The 16,966-nt window shown below is 34.3% G+C and overlaps 1 protein-coding gene across 3 annotated transcripts in view; it reads right to left on the reverse strand.

Annotated features, from left to right (window-relative positions):
- Window positions 1–16,966, reverse strand: part of PPP1CB (protein phosphatase 1 catalytic subunit beta) — a 48,136-nt gene that overhangs the window by 17,764 nt on the left and 13,406 nt on the right. For all 3 annotated transcript variants that reach the window (XM_036903587.2, XM_036903588.2, XM_057497313.1), the window contains one exon: window positions 1,638–1,769. In XM_036903587.2, coding sequence (XP_036759482.1) covers window positions 1,638–1,769 — 132 coding nt within the window. The remainder of the gene's footprint in view (window positions 1–1,637; window positions 1,770–16,966) is intronic.

Below are 16,966 nucleotides of genomic sequence, written 5' to 3' on the forward strand. Positions count from 1 at the left end.
AGTGACTTCCATCTTGCTTTTTCTCTCATGCTCAATGATGAAGGCAGCCCTATGGAGCACATAAAGCAAAGAACTGAAGGAAGCCTATGGCCAACAGCTCATTAGGAATGGAGGCCCTCAGCCCATCAGACCATAAGGAACTATAAAATCCTTTTACAGTTGAGCTTTGAGATGACTGTAGCCCCAGAGAACACCCTGATTGCAGCCAGAACCAGAGGACTCAGCTAAGCTGGGTCGGAATTCCTGACCCACAGAAACTGTGAGATGAGAAATTCATGTTGTTTTAAGCCACAAAGTTTGAGGATAATTTGTTATGTGACAATAGATAACTAAAAAAGTAATTCTTACTACCTGGTAATTTAAAAGGTCACTTTGATATACCAGAGAATGAGACAAACAGCAGGAACTTAGAAATATTTAGTATAAATTACTGCTATTATCTTCAAATTATTTCTGTATTAAAACATTTTAAAGAGTACCTTGCTAAGATTTTGAATCATTTTAAGATGACTTGTCAGTAAATACATTTGCTTCACTTAGGTTCATAGAAGGATTGATCATTTCCTACAAAATTCCCAATGACGACTACCTCTTACTTAAAGGTGATACTCCAAGTTAATTAATTTATTCAACATTTACTGAGCTAACATCTTTTATTTGCTAGGCACTGTAAAAAGTAGCACCAAGCACATGACTCAATAAATCACATGAAGAATGAGAAAGTATTAAGAGAACACACAAAGGCACCTGGAGGTTACATGGTGTGAATGTTGATCACTAAGAAACACGCAAGAGAATGAAAACTTTTGCACATAGCAAATAATTCTTAATGGTTAAGTCCATAAAAGTTATAAACATTAATAGCCACTATAAAGAAAAACTATGCTATGAAACCAAAAGCCAGTATAATACGTTACTTATATCACTTCCTGTTGTTATGTGAACTATAGAAAAATATCTTTTCTGCAATGATTTTTTTGGCTATAACAATGCAATCACTCAAAATTTGAAGTCTTAAGTTTTTGCTTTTGGCTAGAAGCTACTATAACACTTAAAAGAATAAATACAAACTGCAAAGTATATAACCTCCAAAATAAATTAAAATGATCACAATAAAATAGGAAGTCCATGGATATTGTCATATTGACCTCCAAAATTCTACACATGTTTTTTCTAACCAGTGTACTGGAATGTCCATTTCTGTACATCCTTGACAATACTGGATGCCAGTTTTTGACATTCTCCCCCAATCTGATTAGTTTAAGATTGTTTTTAAATTGCATTTCACTGATTACTAGTTACATGAGGATCTTATGTTTATTGGTCATTTGAATTTCTAACACCTACCTTTTCATTGTAGTTGCTATTTTTCTATTGCATTGTCATTTTCTTATTTATTTCTAAGAACTCTTTATAGTGTGAATAGCAATACTTTTAACTGTTGCATATAAGTATTTTATTGTCAGTAATTTGTCATTTAATGAAAGTTTCCACTTTTATAAAATTTTATGTGATAAAATCTATCTTCTTTTATACAGAAATTTCAAATATTTTCTCTCAATTATCTTCAATGTAGATAGGAGAGGATAACTAGGATTCAAAAGGGATTATTTCCAACTTTACCCACATTTACATACCACAAATTTTCAGTGGTGCTTCCAATTCCAAAAGAATAGGCTGGCTGAGAAAGATCTCCCGAGACTTGATGCATAGGCCTCGAACTTCTGCTTCAGTCATCTGCACAATCTTTCCTGGACGGCATCCTCGTACTGATAAACAATGAGTAAAATGGTCAGTTTTCTAGAATTTATACAAAAAATAGTAATTCTTAAAAAAAAAGTCATGTCTGTATTATGAAGATCAGAAAAGTCACACAGGCAGCAAACATCACACTGTTCTCTCCTATGGCTAACAGTAAGGTTATTCTATGCTCTTTGGCTTCTATCTCCACTGCTGCTGGTTCCTGACCACACTCCTCAAGGCTACAGCCACAGAAATGCAGTCCTCTTCTTTGCTCTCCAGTGGCCAACTGGAGACCTTGAAGCCCCAGATATCTAAAAGATTTCAGGGACAGCACCTTTGAGTGTCCAGCCTACTCTCTCAGCAAAGTCTTGCATTTAGAAGAAAGCCATAATAGCATCACTAAGAACCAGGCTATGAAGAAAGGGAGATTAAATAAAAAGTAGCTGTCAGTAGGTGATGGAGCTTCACACACTCCCTTGGAATACTATGAGCAGTCCCAACAATTTTAGCAACCACAACCTCAATTTTCTGATCACAGCAAAACAAGTAAAAAAGGTGCCAGATATTTATTACATTATTATGTATTATCATGTTCACAATACAGCATTATATTAAAAACTCTAAGTTATTTAGGTAGAGGAAAACATATTTTACATGAGTAAGTCATAAAATCCATGAACTAATATGGTTCCTAGTAACTCCTCAGATAGAGGGAAGGAATGGTACATGGGGAGTTCCCTATCTGCCCTACTGAATTGAACTTGTAATCACTTCCTCTCAGCATTACTTTCTCTACTGGCTCTTTCTCTTTACTCTTAAAATATACTACTATATTCCATTTAATCTTAACTGAAAAAGGCATTTAAAAAAAAAGAAAACACGATATATATTTCTATATACTTCTACTATTTCCCATTTATAATTAACTCCACACATTTCTGGGTAAAATTATTTCAATTCCTTTGTCAGGTTGAGAGGCTTTAAAAAATAAAGCCCCCGACATGCAAAAAGTCAATCCATGTATACATTCCATTAATATCGTAATATATAAGTAACAAAGAAGAGACAGGAACAATGCTGAAATGTGCTTTAGCAAATTTGACAATTAGTAAGACCATCCATTACGAGAACTTAGCATAGCTTCTACATTAGCAGTAGCTTTTAAACATCAATTACCTACTTCTCATGGACATTTGGATTTTTCCAAGACCAAAACAGACATCTAACTTTGAAATATCTAGAATACTAACTTCAATTCAATTCCCTCTAACAGGAACAGTTCTTAATCTTACCATTAAAAGTTTTAAATGTGAGAAGTGATGGTTACAAAATACAATTCTACCATCAGTACATCAAAAACCTGTTTCAGTTTAAGGAAAAAAAAAAAATTTTCCTTGAAGGTTTAAAGATCTTTGGTTGCTGTCATGTGACACATCTGAAAGTAATTTTAGAGATAATTCCAGTGGACAAAACAGGCAAAATACTTTTGGTTCTTCAAATGAGTCCAATAATTAAGCACTTCTTAAGTTATCAAAATTTAGTTCTAATTTGACAGCAGTTTTAACTTCTTTTTCAATCTTTGTATCCACTATTTTTTAATTCCTTGTTTAATTGCCTAGGACCTCCAGGACAGTGTTGAACATAAGTGGTACTAATGGTCTTCCCTTATCTTGTCCCAAACTCACGGGAAGAAGTACTCGGTATTTCACTGTTAAGTATAATAGCTGTGGTTTTGTACACACTCAGTTTGCTAGAAATTATTACGAAGGATGTTAAAATTTATCAAATACTGTATCTCAACCACTGAGATAATCATATACTCCTCCCCTTATTCTGTTAATTCAACTTACACTGATTGATAAGCCAGCCCTGGATTCCTAGAATAAACCCCATCATATTATGACATGATCTTTCTTAAATGCTGCATGATTCAGTATGCTAATATTCTGTGGCTATATTCATGAGATACTGGCCAGTAATTTCCTTTCCTTGTTACTTGTCATGACTTTCATATCATATCAGGGTTGTGCTGGCTTTAAATTGGTAAGTGTTACCTCTTTTTCTAATTTCTGTAAGAGAGTGTGTAAAATCAGTGTACATTTTTTCTTTAAATGTTTAAGTAACCAGTGAAATCATCTGGGCCTGGAATTTTCTTCTTGAGAAGTGTTTCAAGTACAAATTCATGTTCTTTAACACATAAGACTATTCAGATTTTCCATTTTTTGTGTCAGTTTTGCCAAGATGAGGTTTTCACCTAAATTATAAAATTAGCATTGTTTATAATATCTTACTATCATTAAAAATACATACATAATAAAAACTTTTCTCTGAACCATTTGAGAATAGATTGCATACATCATGCTTCTTTAACTCTTATTACTATATATTCCCTAAGAATATTCTCTTATATAGCCATAGTACAAGCTGTCAGATTCAGATATTTAACATCGATACAAATTTTTAACCTAAAGAATGTATAATTTTATTAACTATCTCAATCACGTCCTTTACAGCACTTTCTTCTACTCTAGTACAGAATTCAATTCAGGATTATATTACTGCACTTACTTGTTCCATATTTCATCTCCCTTAACAGAGGTATCAACTGTATCTTCCCTCGATATTGGCAATTTGTTTTCTATTTTCTACCTTATCAGTCTTTCTAGGGGTTTAATACTTTTACCAGTCTTGAAAATGATTTCATTTAAAAAAAATACCACACGTCTGCTTTTTATTTTTATTGTGTCTTTCCTATCTCTTTTTGGTTGTAATTTGCTTACTCTTCTATTGTGTTGAAATATAGGCTTAAATGATCAGCCTTTCCCACCCCCAAATTATACATTTACAGTTATACATATCCTTCTAAGCACTGCCTTTAGCTGCAGTGCACAAGTTTTGACACATATTTTCATTACTGTTCAGGACAAACTACTTTATAATTTTCATTGCTGTTTCTTCTTTAGCCAGCAAGATATATAAAAGTACAGTGCTTAATTTCTAAATATTGGAGGGTTTTTCACTTACTCGGTATTGATTTCTAGTTTATCATCATTGAAGTCAGAGAACATATCTGAGATCTCATTTCTTTCAATTTTACTGAGATGTGCTGTATGGTACAGCATATGGTGTATTTTAGTAAATGTTCCATACATATTTGAAAAGCAAACATATCCTGTAGTTGAGTAAAGTGTTCTGTGTGTCTCAATTAGGTCAACTTGACTGTATTATTTAAATCTTCTAGATCCTTCCTAATTTTTTGTTTTATTAGTAACTGATAAAGGTATTTATCCTCTCTGGTTCTGATTTCTATTTTAACCTTTTGGTTCTGTCAACTCCTTTTTGTACTTTGGACCTATATTTATTAAATACCTCAAAGATTTAAGATAATTATTACTCCTGCTGAATTTATTCTTTTAACATTATGCAATGTCTTTTACTTTTAGTGATGCTTCTTACCTCACAGGCTACTTTTTCTCACATAAATATATAGTCAACTCAGGTTTCTTTTGTCTAATGTTTACATGATATATTATCTCATTCTTTTACTTACTTTTCTGTACTTAAACTGAAAATATATTCCTTGTAAGCAGTATACAGTTAGGTCTGAGCTTTGAGTGTTTGCCCTTTCTAAAAATTCACTGTAATTACTGACAAAATATAGTTAAGTCTGCCATCCTGATTTGTCTCATCTGTTTATTCCATTATTTCTCTTTCCTTGCACTTACTGGAATAATCAACTACCTTTTATTATTTCATTTTCTCCTCTATTATATTTTCAGTTATATATTCTTTTTATTTTGGGAGTTACTTTAGAGATAAACATACTTCTGACTGACCACTCTCCAGCTTTCTGCTCTACAGTTGTCAATGCTTTTACATATTTTAAACCCCACAAGCCATAATTATTAAACAGTACTAATTTATGTTTACAGACTTTATTCTTATTGTTAATTTCTTTCTGCAGTTCTGTACTTTTATCTGAGATCATTTTCTTTCAACATGGAATTCCTTTAGTATTTTCTAGTTCTGGTCTATTATCAATACATTTTCTCAGCTTTAGTTCTCTTTATTTTGCCTATAATTTTGAAGCATACACTCACTGCACTTAGAATTCTACATTAGAATTCTTTTTTTTTTTTTCTTTCAGCACTTTTAAGAGGTCTCATTCTATTGTTTTCTAGCTTCTGTAGTTTCAGGTGATATACTAATCATAATTATTACTCTTATGAAGGCAATGACTTCTTTCCTCTCGCAGCTTTTTAAGATTTTCTCTTTCTTTGATTTTTAGCAATTAAGTCTCTGATGGGTCTCAGGGTGCTTTTATTTGTATTTTTCCTGCTTGGAATTCAGAGCTTCTTTTGGTTTGGTGTCTCAGTTCTGGAAAATTCTTGGTCAGTACTTCTTCTCTCCCCCTCTCTCTCCTCTCCCAGAACTCCATTATACATGTTAAACCTTTCCACTGTTTTATGCTTTATTTCTCCTCCATTTTTTCTCTCAGCACTACATAATTTCTACTCAACTCTCTTTTGCTTGTTTACTACTCCTTTGTTCTGCTGTTTCTATTTGCTAGTAAACCCAACTGCCAAATTCTTTTTAGTTAATGCCAATTTTTAGTTGTACAGTTTCTAGGTCTCTGCTATAATTTTCCATCTTTTCCTATCTTGAGCATATTAAATCAATTATTTTGAAGTCTGTGTGTGATAACTCTAATACCTGATTGCCTGTGGATTTGTTCCTTCTTTTCCCTTTTGATTTTTGGTCAGTTAATCCTTTTAGCATAATCTGTAGTATTTCACTGGAATGTGGGATTATGGATGAAAAACTGTAGAAGTTCAAGATGACATCTTTGTTTTTTCCATACAGGGTTGTTTCCTTTTAGCAGCAGAGAATCAAGGACTCACCTACATCTTCTAAGGACTGGTCTATTTCAGTTTTGCCCTCAGTCTTAGTCAGTGGCCATGATGAGGTCTCAATGGAAAACTCATATGTAATATGGTCCCTCTAACTTGGCCAAGTTTGAACTTCAACTTTTGCTTCTTTGGCACTAGGGGGTTTGCTGGAATCTCCTCTTGTACATGTTTACATTCTGAAGTCAATCAGTGATACTGAGGGCACCTGATTACAGATTCTAAAGTTAAGAGTCTATGGAGGTTCTCTCCACTTTTGGACTTAAGTCTCAATTACTTCAGGCCCCAAAGTGCTACCTATGCAGAGTGACTGGTAAGCTCACTGTTCTTCCCCTCTCTCAAAGATCAAAACCCTAAGAAATTTCCCATATTGGGTGTTAAAGTAAAAACAGAGAGATACACAAGTGATTTTTATTATTGGGTACATACTAGAACTTCAGATGATCACACAAAGAATTCTGAGGAATACTTGCAAGGCCTAGACTCTACGGGCCCTAACCCCATACTTCACCTGACTGAATCAGTCACACAGCTTTGGAGGGAGCACCAAGGTCTCCTGACTCCTGATAAGGTAATCTTTCTGTACATCTGCACAATTATGTCAACACCAGAAAAGGGGAAACCACTAAGGCCCAAGGGTCAGAATTGGTCCAATGCCTGTTTTAATTTTTACATTTTTTTAAGTGGTTGTGTGGGGGAAGAATAGTACTTTGTGACATGTAAGAATTATATGAAATTCAAATTTCAGTATCCATAGTTTTACTGGAACATAACCACTCTTACTCATTTATGTATCATCTATGGGTGCTTTTTCCATGCAGGCACAGTAGGGTAGCTGCGACAGAGACCACATGGGGCACTCTGATCACTTTGCACTGCTTCTCAGGATACTACAAATTACAGAGATGCAATTGTAACTCAACAGTGTCTTGAGTGTCATGCGTACTGCTGTACTGCAACATTTTATTTTACACTTATTACCAGTGCATACTCATGTTGTCAAAGCAAGAAAAGTGAATGTGATTATTTAAGGCACAATGGCGTGTAGATTATTTTGTTCTCAAATTAGCTGCCTAGGCATTGTACTTACGACATTACAAAATACAATGTATGTTCACATTACCAGTTAAAATACATGTTCACATCACCAGACTAAGCATTCTTCACAGAATTCTCAACTCACAGGAAAGTGACAGAAAAAAATCTAAAATTTTAAGTGAAATCCCATCATAGCAGGATTTTTCACAAAAATAAAAGAGGCTGCAACCAAACTAAGTTTCCAACTGGCTCATGTGTTAGCAAGTGAGAAAAGCCATTTTCTAATGGTGAGTTAATTGAATCATGTTTGATTAATATATCCCAAGACAACAAACCTTTTTAAGATTAGCAGCCTTTCTGTAAGAACAGTTCTTGAAGAGTTGAGGACATTGGGAGCAATATCAATGATCAGTTTAAGAACATAACAAGACTGAGTAGTTTTCCTTGGCTCATGAGTTCAGACACTACCAATACTTAGATGTTGCTTATTTGAGGAGCCAATACTGAATTTGAAGTGACTAAAGAGTTACCTTCTATGAATAGTCTGTGTGGAACAACTTTAGGCAATATTATTTTCAGAGGCTGAGGAAAAAAAAATGTGGGAAAGATATACATGACGCAGAAAAAGACTCAGTTGGACAATTTTACAAAGCTTGGGAAAATTTAAGGTGTTTAATGTCTATGGTGCAATTACTCAGCAGAAAAAGATTCTTTCATGTATGACTGGACCAGTGGTATCAATAAAGAGTTTCATTAGCTCTCATGAACTTAACCATTTTGAGTTTCATGAGTATTTCTTGGAAATAAAAGCTGAGTATCTTGATCTGCCCTACCAAGCAGTAGTTCAATGACTTAGTGGTGATAGTTTATTTTTTTGAGCTCAGGGCCAGTACTGAAATTTTTCTGAATTGGTAGGATTACTCTCAATCGTTATTATCAAACACTTGGTAGTTTTATAAATTAGACTTTGCTGCAAACCTGATGTTTCTTAACGATTCAACCTAAAATTATAAGGCAAAAAAAAAAAAACCCCTTATATATAAAACATATACTGGGGTAAATAATTCTGATGACTAATGCTGCTTGAATCATAAGTAAATGTCAAGTTGCTTTCAGTGCTGTCAAAATAAGTGAGATTTTCATCAGATAAATTTTCTAAGCCCAAACCACGGTTCCAACAGCATTCTTTAGATAAAGCACTAATGCAAAATATATCAAAACCCATTTGTGCAGTTAAGGAGCTTCTACCTATCCCTCTACTGGAACTGAATAATCTGCAATGTAATTACATGTACCAGCCAAATACTGAGAGACTAGTAGAACTATAAATACCTTCCAAATAATGACTAAAATCACTTAACTAAAATCATATGCTTATGGACTGGTATCAGTATTTGGCAGTACCTATATTTGTTAAAAGATATCTTCCAAGATGAAATAGTAAGACATCATTACAGTTCAGTATTAATAAACACTTCTAATCGATATAGAACACTAACTCTGAACCTCAATTACGCAAAATGTTATATGCCCCCAAAGAATTCCCCTCTTCTGACTACAAAAAATTATACTCAATCAGTGTATTTCAAATTTCCTGTTTATATAAAAATTCTTTCAATGCAGGTTTGTCTTTTAAATTATAAATGGTGTGTGATATATGTCTGTATGTGAGTTGTGTGTATATTAAATTTTATCTTTCAATAGACATGTTATTTTCTTGAACAAGTTCTTACTAATAACAGCTTTTTCTAAAAAGGAAAGGATGCCAAGAAAAAGCTAATTTCACTATAACATGTGCCCTGTGAAATCGTAATCTTCATTAACCTGTAATATTTTAATTCTAACTTACTCTACCCTGCCCCCACCTCCAAGAAAGATTCACTTAAGGTTATATACTAACCAATAGCAAAGTTAACTTAAATACAGACTTCCTAAATTTCCTAAATATTTTCTGTATGATGAAATGGCAATTTCTCCATTAATAGCACATAAAAAGGAAAAAAGGAAAATTTTTACAGTTGATTAAAATAAGGAATTCTGGTTTCAAGTGAAAGGATTTGGCAACTGCCATAATTTCAATTTATCTTAGGTTTGCCTGAGGAATATTTAATGTGGTTTCAGGGTCTACAGAAGACCTTCAGGAGCTCTGTATAATACCCCAAACTGTCTGTTAATACTGTGTAGGTACATGAATACTTACGTTTTCTGAGAAGGCCCATGGCTCAAAGGGGGTCTTGTGAATTGTTATTAAGTTAAAAATCATTCCAGATAGACTGGTAAACAAATAATGAGAAAAGAGTAAAGGAAAGTAACAGATACTGGTGCAGCCTAAGGAAAGAGTGCCCTAGCCCTACAGTTCTCAAAATATGATCGCCTTTTCACTGTGTTAACATGTGCATGGTGCAAAAGCAATGGTAGGTAAAACTGCTGGCACCTTAGCACAAACCAAGTCAGTAGAGTCAAACTGTACTAGTAGACACTGGTGTTCACTGCCATGCATTTACAGTGAGCCACACAAAGTCCAGTTTCACTGAAGAACATCCTTGATTAAGCAGTAAAAACAATGACTTTTATTAAATCTTGACCACTATACATCTTGTAAAGCACTCATGTAACTCTTTTAGTTCCAAGCTAATCTAACCAGTTTTTTCACAGAACATCTTTATTATTGGAACACACAAATGGCAAACAATGGTTATTAACACTCATATATTTAAGAGATACTCTTGAAAATGAACAAAGCGAGTCTGTCATTTCAAAGAAAACAACTGACAGCATTTGTTTCTAATGATAAAATTCAAGCCTTCAAATGAAAATGAAAAATTTTGGAAATCTTACATTCAGCATCATGAATTTGACAGCTTCTCCATACTTAAGGACTCTCCTTCTATCTTGTTCTAATATTAACAAATGTGATTTTAAAAAAACACCGTATAAAATGTGTCAACAATTGAACATCTGCATAACTCAGCTTTTACGGTATTTTTCCCAATGACCAATGCATGTTACAAAGTCATGTGTAAGACTCATTTAAAGTGCAAGACAGACAAATGGGTTTTAATGTAAGAAAACAAAAAATTCATTTATTTTTTAGATCCCACATTATAATTAACCTTAAAGAAATTAACAGTTGTTGGGTTTTGGTAATATATATTAAAAATACCCATAATGATCTAAAAAGGCTATTGAAATACTCCTTCCTTTTCCAACTACATGTCTATGTTTTTTCTTCATATACTTTAACAAAACAAACGTATCAAACAGATTGAAGCAAAGCAATGAAGCAAAGCAAAAGAGACTTCTGTCTTCTACAAAACTCGACATTAAAGAGATTTGCTGTTATCACTATTTTTCTTTTGAAAACATTATGCTAAAATGTAATGGGTTATTATTTTAAGTAAATTAAAAACAGGTATTTTAAAATTCTCCGTTTTAATTTCTAACACAGTAATGATAAATAACTCACATAAAAGCTCTTAAAGTGGTCCCAAGACTCAAAAAAAGTTTAAGGTCCATTGCCTCTAGTCCCTAGCCAAAAGAAAGCATACAACAGATTTCCTTACTTAAATTGCCTTTCAACATTTTAGAAACAAAAATGTCTCCCTCCTTCAACACCAACACTGGTATATCAAATCGGATTATAAATCCTAGATAATGGGAATAGTAAAGAAATGTTTTACACACATGTATGACAAGAGTGATTGTATGCAATTAGAACAATGTGGAGGAAACAGTAACTGTTAGATACTCCCAAGAACAGCCTCAAAAATTACTATGGGTAGGGCCCAGGACTCAGTAGCATAAAAAGCTTTTCTTTTACCCATTTCTTAGCTTAGCTTTACCTTAAGCAATAACAAGAGCTAACATTGTCTGAGCTTTTATTAGGTGCCAAGAGTTGGTGGAAGTATTTTACCTGTTTAATCTTTACAAACACATTATGAAAAACAAACTATCATCCCCATCCCCTAGAACAAACTGGAGCAGAGCTGAAATTAATGTACATGCAGAACCTGTATCCTTAACCAGTAAAATAAGCATGGCCTCCCAATACATCAATACTTACTGACGTATCTTGAGTGAACACTTGAAAACTGAGTGAACATCTGATTATCATTAAGGATTCACATTAACTACTGCATTTAAGGTCTGACAGTCACAAAATATATTTCTTTCTGTCATTTAATTTAGATCTTTCATTTTCACTCAGACCAGTCATTTTCTCTCACTACTTTGGTTCAATTATTTGGTAAATACTCAAATAACTTATATTAAGCCTACAATTACCTATGAGGTTTCCTTCTCAACTTACTATTTAAAATAAAGAGCTACTACAACTGCATTTATGTAACATTAGAGAAAACTACGTAATTGTTGTCCTTGAAATTCTTTTTTCATGAAAAGTAAACTTTGATTTCTCTAAATCTTGAAAATATGAGATGGGATTATTGAAAAGTTAAAATGGTATTAGGTACTCAAAACAAGAAAATGTTTTGGTCAACCCTCACTGACTAGATGGGCACTCTGGGATATTAAGAACATTTTAAGGATAAAATCCTTTACAGTGAAATAAACTGAGTTAAAATTTCCAAATTACACAGTGTTGGCACATATTAAGAACCAAAGGCAATAATTCCACTAGATAATGCATATAATGTAAATCCCTCTATCTGTTCTTGCACAGTAGCAGGTAAATTTGAGAAGGGAGAGCACAGAGGCCAGTGATTTTCAGAAAGGTCTGTCGTACACCCTCATAAATCACTTTGCTACACATGTGAACAGTGCACAGGCAGAATGAAGGACAACTTCCACTGTCCTTTTACTACTTTCCTACCTTCTGACAAGTACCCACCTAGACCAGGGACTGAATTCCTTCATTAAACTAGGAAAAGACTGCCTGATGATTACTTACACTTAACTTCAGAATTAGTTTCTGCATCTTTAGTCTTTTACCTCTAATTGTGGGCTAAAGACTTAATTTCCATTAAAGCATTTTCATTTTATATAACAGATGGAAAGTCCCTGTTGTACAGTGTATTTCAGAAAATGAAGTGTAAAAAACAACTACTAATAGCCAAGACTTGGAAGGTAATGCAATTCAATTTTGAGGGAAGGTGGAGGGTATACAAGAAGAGTTACATCTTGATCTCTTTCTTCTTCCCATCACTGATCCTCTTATTTTTCCAGTTAGAATAAGCCATGAAATGGATATGCACAGCTTCAAGAGCAGCACTGATCACTGCCTGAGGGCATAAATTTGTATCCACTCAAAATTAAATCCTAGAAGATTCAACTAGGAATCCCTATCCTCTACCACGAGGACATTGCTAAGCCTACTGATATTTACTAACCATTTCTCTTCTTGCATCCCTATATTCCAAGACTTCCAGGACAATCTTTGTTTCAGAAACAGCTAATGAGATTTTAGTTTTTATTTCTAAATTTCTTTTCTTAAAATTTTGGTATCATTAATGTACAATTACATGAGCCATATTATGGTTACTAGACTCCCTCCATTATCAAGTCCCTACTACATACTCCATTACAGTCACTATCCATCAGCTAGGTAAGATGCTATAGAATCACTACTTGTCTTCTGTGTTACACTGCCTTTCCCGTGCTAATTGTAATGCCCCTTTCCCCTCTTATCCCTCTCTTCCCATCCATCTGTACCCAGTCCCTTTCCCTTTGGTAACTGTTAGTTCATTCTTGGGTTCTGTTGAGTCTGCTGCTGTTTTGTTCCTTCAGTTCTTCTTTGTTCTTATACTCCACAGATGAGTGAAATCACTTGATACTTGTCTTTCTCCGCCTGGCTTATTTCACTGAGCATAATACCCTCTAGTTTCATCCATGTTGTTGCAAACAGTATGATTTGTTTTCCTCTTATGGCTGAATAATATTCCATTGTGTTTATGTACCACATCTTCTTTATCCATTCATCTACTCATCTACTGATGGACACTTAGGTGACTTCCATTTCTTGGCTATTGTAAATAGTACTGCAATAAACATAGGGGTGCATATGTCTTTTCCAAACTGGGCTGCTGCATTCTTAGGGTAAATTCCTAGGAGTGGAATTCCTGGGTCAAATGGTATTTCTATTTTGAATTTTTTGAGGAACCTCCATATTGCTTTCCACAATAGTTGAACTAATTTACATTCCCAACAGCAGTGTAGGAGGGTTCCCCTTTCTCCACACCCTTACCAACATTTGTTGTTGTTTTTACCTAACTGGTGGGAGGTGATATCTCAATGTGGTTTTAATTTGCATTTCCCTGATGATTAGCGATGTGGACTATCTTTTCATGTGCCTGTTGGCCATCTGAATTTCTTCCTTGGAGTTCTGTTCAGATCCTCTGCCCATTTTAATTGATTATTTGCTTTTTGTTTTTTGAGGTGCGTGAGCTCCTCTTTATATAGTTTGGATGTCAAACCTTTATCGGATATGTCATTTATGAATATATTCTCCCATACTGTTGGGTGCCTTTTTGTTCTACTGATGGTGTCCTTTGCTGTACAGAAGCTTTTTAGTTTGATATAGTCCCACTTGTTCATTTTTGCTTTTGTTTCCCTTGCCCAGAGAGATCTGTTCATGAAAAAGTTGCTCATGTTTATGTCCAAGAGATTTTTGCCTATTTTTTTCCTAAGAGTTTTATGGTTTCATGGCTTACATTCAGGTCTTTGAACCATTTTGAGTTTATTTTTCTGTATGGGGTTAGACAATAATCCAGTTTCATTCTCTTACATGTAGCTGTCCAGTTTTGCCAACACCAGTTGTTGAAGAGGCTGTCATTTCCCCATTGTATATCCATGGCTCCTTTATCATATATTAATTGACCATATATGCTTGGGTTAATATCTGGACTCTCTATTCTGTTCCACTGGTCTATGGGTCTGTTCTTGGGCCAGTACCAAACTGTCTTGATTACTGTAGCTTTGTAGTAAGAGCTTGAAGTTGGGAAGTGAGATCCCCCGTTTTATTCTTCCTTCTCAGAATTGCTTTGGCTACTCAGGGTCTTTTGTTGTTCTATATGAATTTTAGAACTATTTGTTACAGTTCGTTGAAGAATGCTGTTGGTATTTTGATAGGGATTGCACTGAATCTGTAGATTGCCTTAGGCAGGATGGCCATTTTGACAATATTAATTCTTTCTACCCAAGAGTATGGGATGAATTTCCATTTAGTAGTGTCCTCTTTAATTTCTCTTGAGTATCTTGTAGTTTTCAGGGTATAGTCTTTCACTTCCTTGGTTAGGTTTATTCCTAGGCATTTTATTCTTTTTGATGCAATTGTGAATGGAATTTTTTCCTGACTTCTCTTTCTGCTAGTTCATCATTAGTGTATAGGAATGCAACAGATTTCTGTGTATTAATTTTGTATCCTGCAACTTTGCTGAATTCAGATATTAGTTCTAATAGTTTCAGAGTGGATTTGTTAGGTTTTTTTATGTACAATATCATGTCATCTGCAAACAGTGACAGTTTGACTTCTTCCTTACCAATCTGGATGCCTTTTATTTCTTTGTGTTGTCTGATTGCTGTGGCTAGGACCTCCAGTACTATGTTGAATAAAAGTGGGGAGAGTCTGCATCCTTGTCTTGTTCTGGATCTTAGGGGAAAAGCTTTCAGCATCTCGCTGTTAAGTATGATGTTGGCTGTGGGTTTGTCATATATAGCCTTTTTGTGTTGAGGTTCTAGCCCTCTATACCCATTTTGTTGAGAGTTTTTATCATGAATGTATGTTGAATTTTGTCGGATGCTTTTTCAGCATCTATGGAGATGATCATGTGGTTTTTGTCTTTCTTTTTGTTGATGTGGTGGATAATGTGATGGATTTTCGAATGTTGCTCTATCCTTGCATCCCTGAGATGAATCCCCCTTGATCATGGTGTATGATCCTCTTGATGTATTTTTGAATTCAGTATGCAAATATTTTGTTGAGTATTTTTGCATCTATGTTCATCATGGATATTGGTCTGTAGTTTTCTTTTTTTAGGTGTCTTTGCCTGGTTTTGGTATTGTAGTGATGCTGGCTTCATAGAATGAGTTTGGAAGTATTTCATCCTCTTCTATTTTTTGGAAGACTTTAAGGAGAATGAGTATTATGTCTTCTCTAAATGTCTGATAAAATTCAGCAGTGAATCCATCTGGTCCAGAGGTTTGGTTCTTGGGTATTTTTTTGATTACGAATTCAATTTCATTGCTCATAATTGGTCTGTTTAGATTTTCTGTTTCTTCCTTGGTCAGTTTTGGAATGTTTTATTTTTCTAGAAAGTTGTCCATTTCTTCTAGGTTATCCAGTTTGTTAGCATATAGATTTTCATAGTATTCTCTAATAATTCTTTGTATTTCTCTAGGATCCATCATGATTTTTCCTTTCTCATTTCTGATTCTGTTGATGTGTGTAGATTCTCTTTTTGTCTTAGTAAGTCTGGCTAGGGGTTAATCTATTTTGTTTACTTTCTCAAAGAACCAGCTCTTCATTCCATTGATTTTTTTCTATTGTTTTATTCTTCTCAATTTTATTTATTTCTTCTCTGATCTTTATTATGTCCCTCCTCCTGACTTTGGGCCTCATTTGTTCTTCTTTTTCCAGTTTCAATAATTGTGAATTTAGACTATTCATTTGGGATTGTTCTTCCTTCTTTAAATAGGCCTGGATTGCTATATACTTTCCTCTTAGAACTGCCTTTGCTATGTCCCGCAGAAGTTGGGGTATTGTGCTGTTGTTTTCATGTGTCTCCAATATATTGCTTGATCTCTGTTTAAATTTGGTCATTGATCCATTGATTATTTAGGAGCATGTTGTTAAGCCTCCATGTGTTTGTGAGCCTTTTTGTTTTCTTTGTACAATTTATTTCTAGTTTTTTACCTTTGTGATCTGAGAAGTTGGCTGGTACAATTTCAATCTTTTTGAATTTACTGAGGCTCTATTTGTGGCCTAGTATGTGGTCTATTCTGGAAAATGTTTCATGTGCACTTGAGAAGAATGTGTATCCTGCTGCTTTTGGTGTAGAGTTCTGTAGATGTCTGTTAGGTCCATCTGTTCTAGTGTGTTGTTCAGTGCCTCTGTGTCCTTACTTATTTTCTGTCTGGTGGATCTGTCCTTTGGAGTGAGTGGTGTGTTCATGTCTCCTAAAATGAATGCATTGCATTCTATTTCCCTCTTTAATTCTTTTAGTAGTTGCTTCACGTATGTAGGTGCTCCTGTGTTGGGTGCATACATATTTTTAATGGTTATATCCTCTTATTGGATTGACCCCTTTATTTTTATGTAATAT

The sequence above is a fragment of the Manis pentadactyla genome, chromosome 2 (genome assembly GCF_030020395.1).
Source record: "Manis pentadactyla isolate mManPen7 chromosome 2, mManPen7.hap1, whole genome shotgun sequence".
In the NCBI taxonomy this organism is placed as follows: domain Eukaryota; kingdom Metazoa; phylum Chordata; class Mammalia; order Pholidota; family Manidae; genus Manis; species Manis pentadactyla.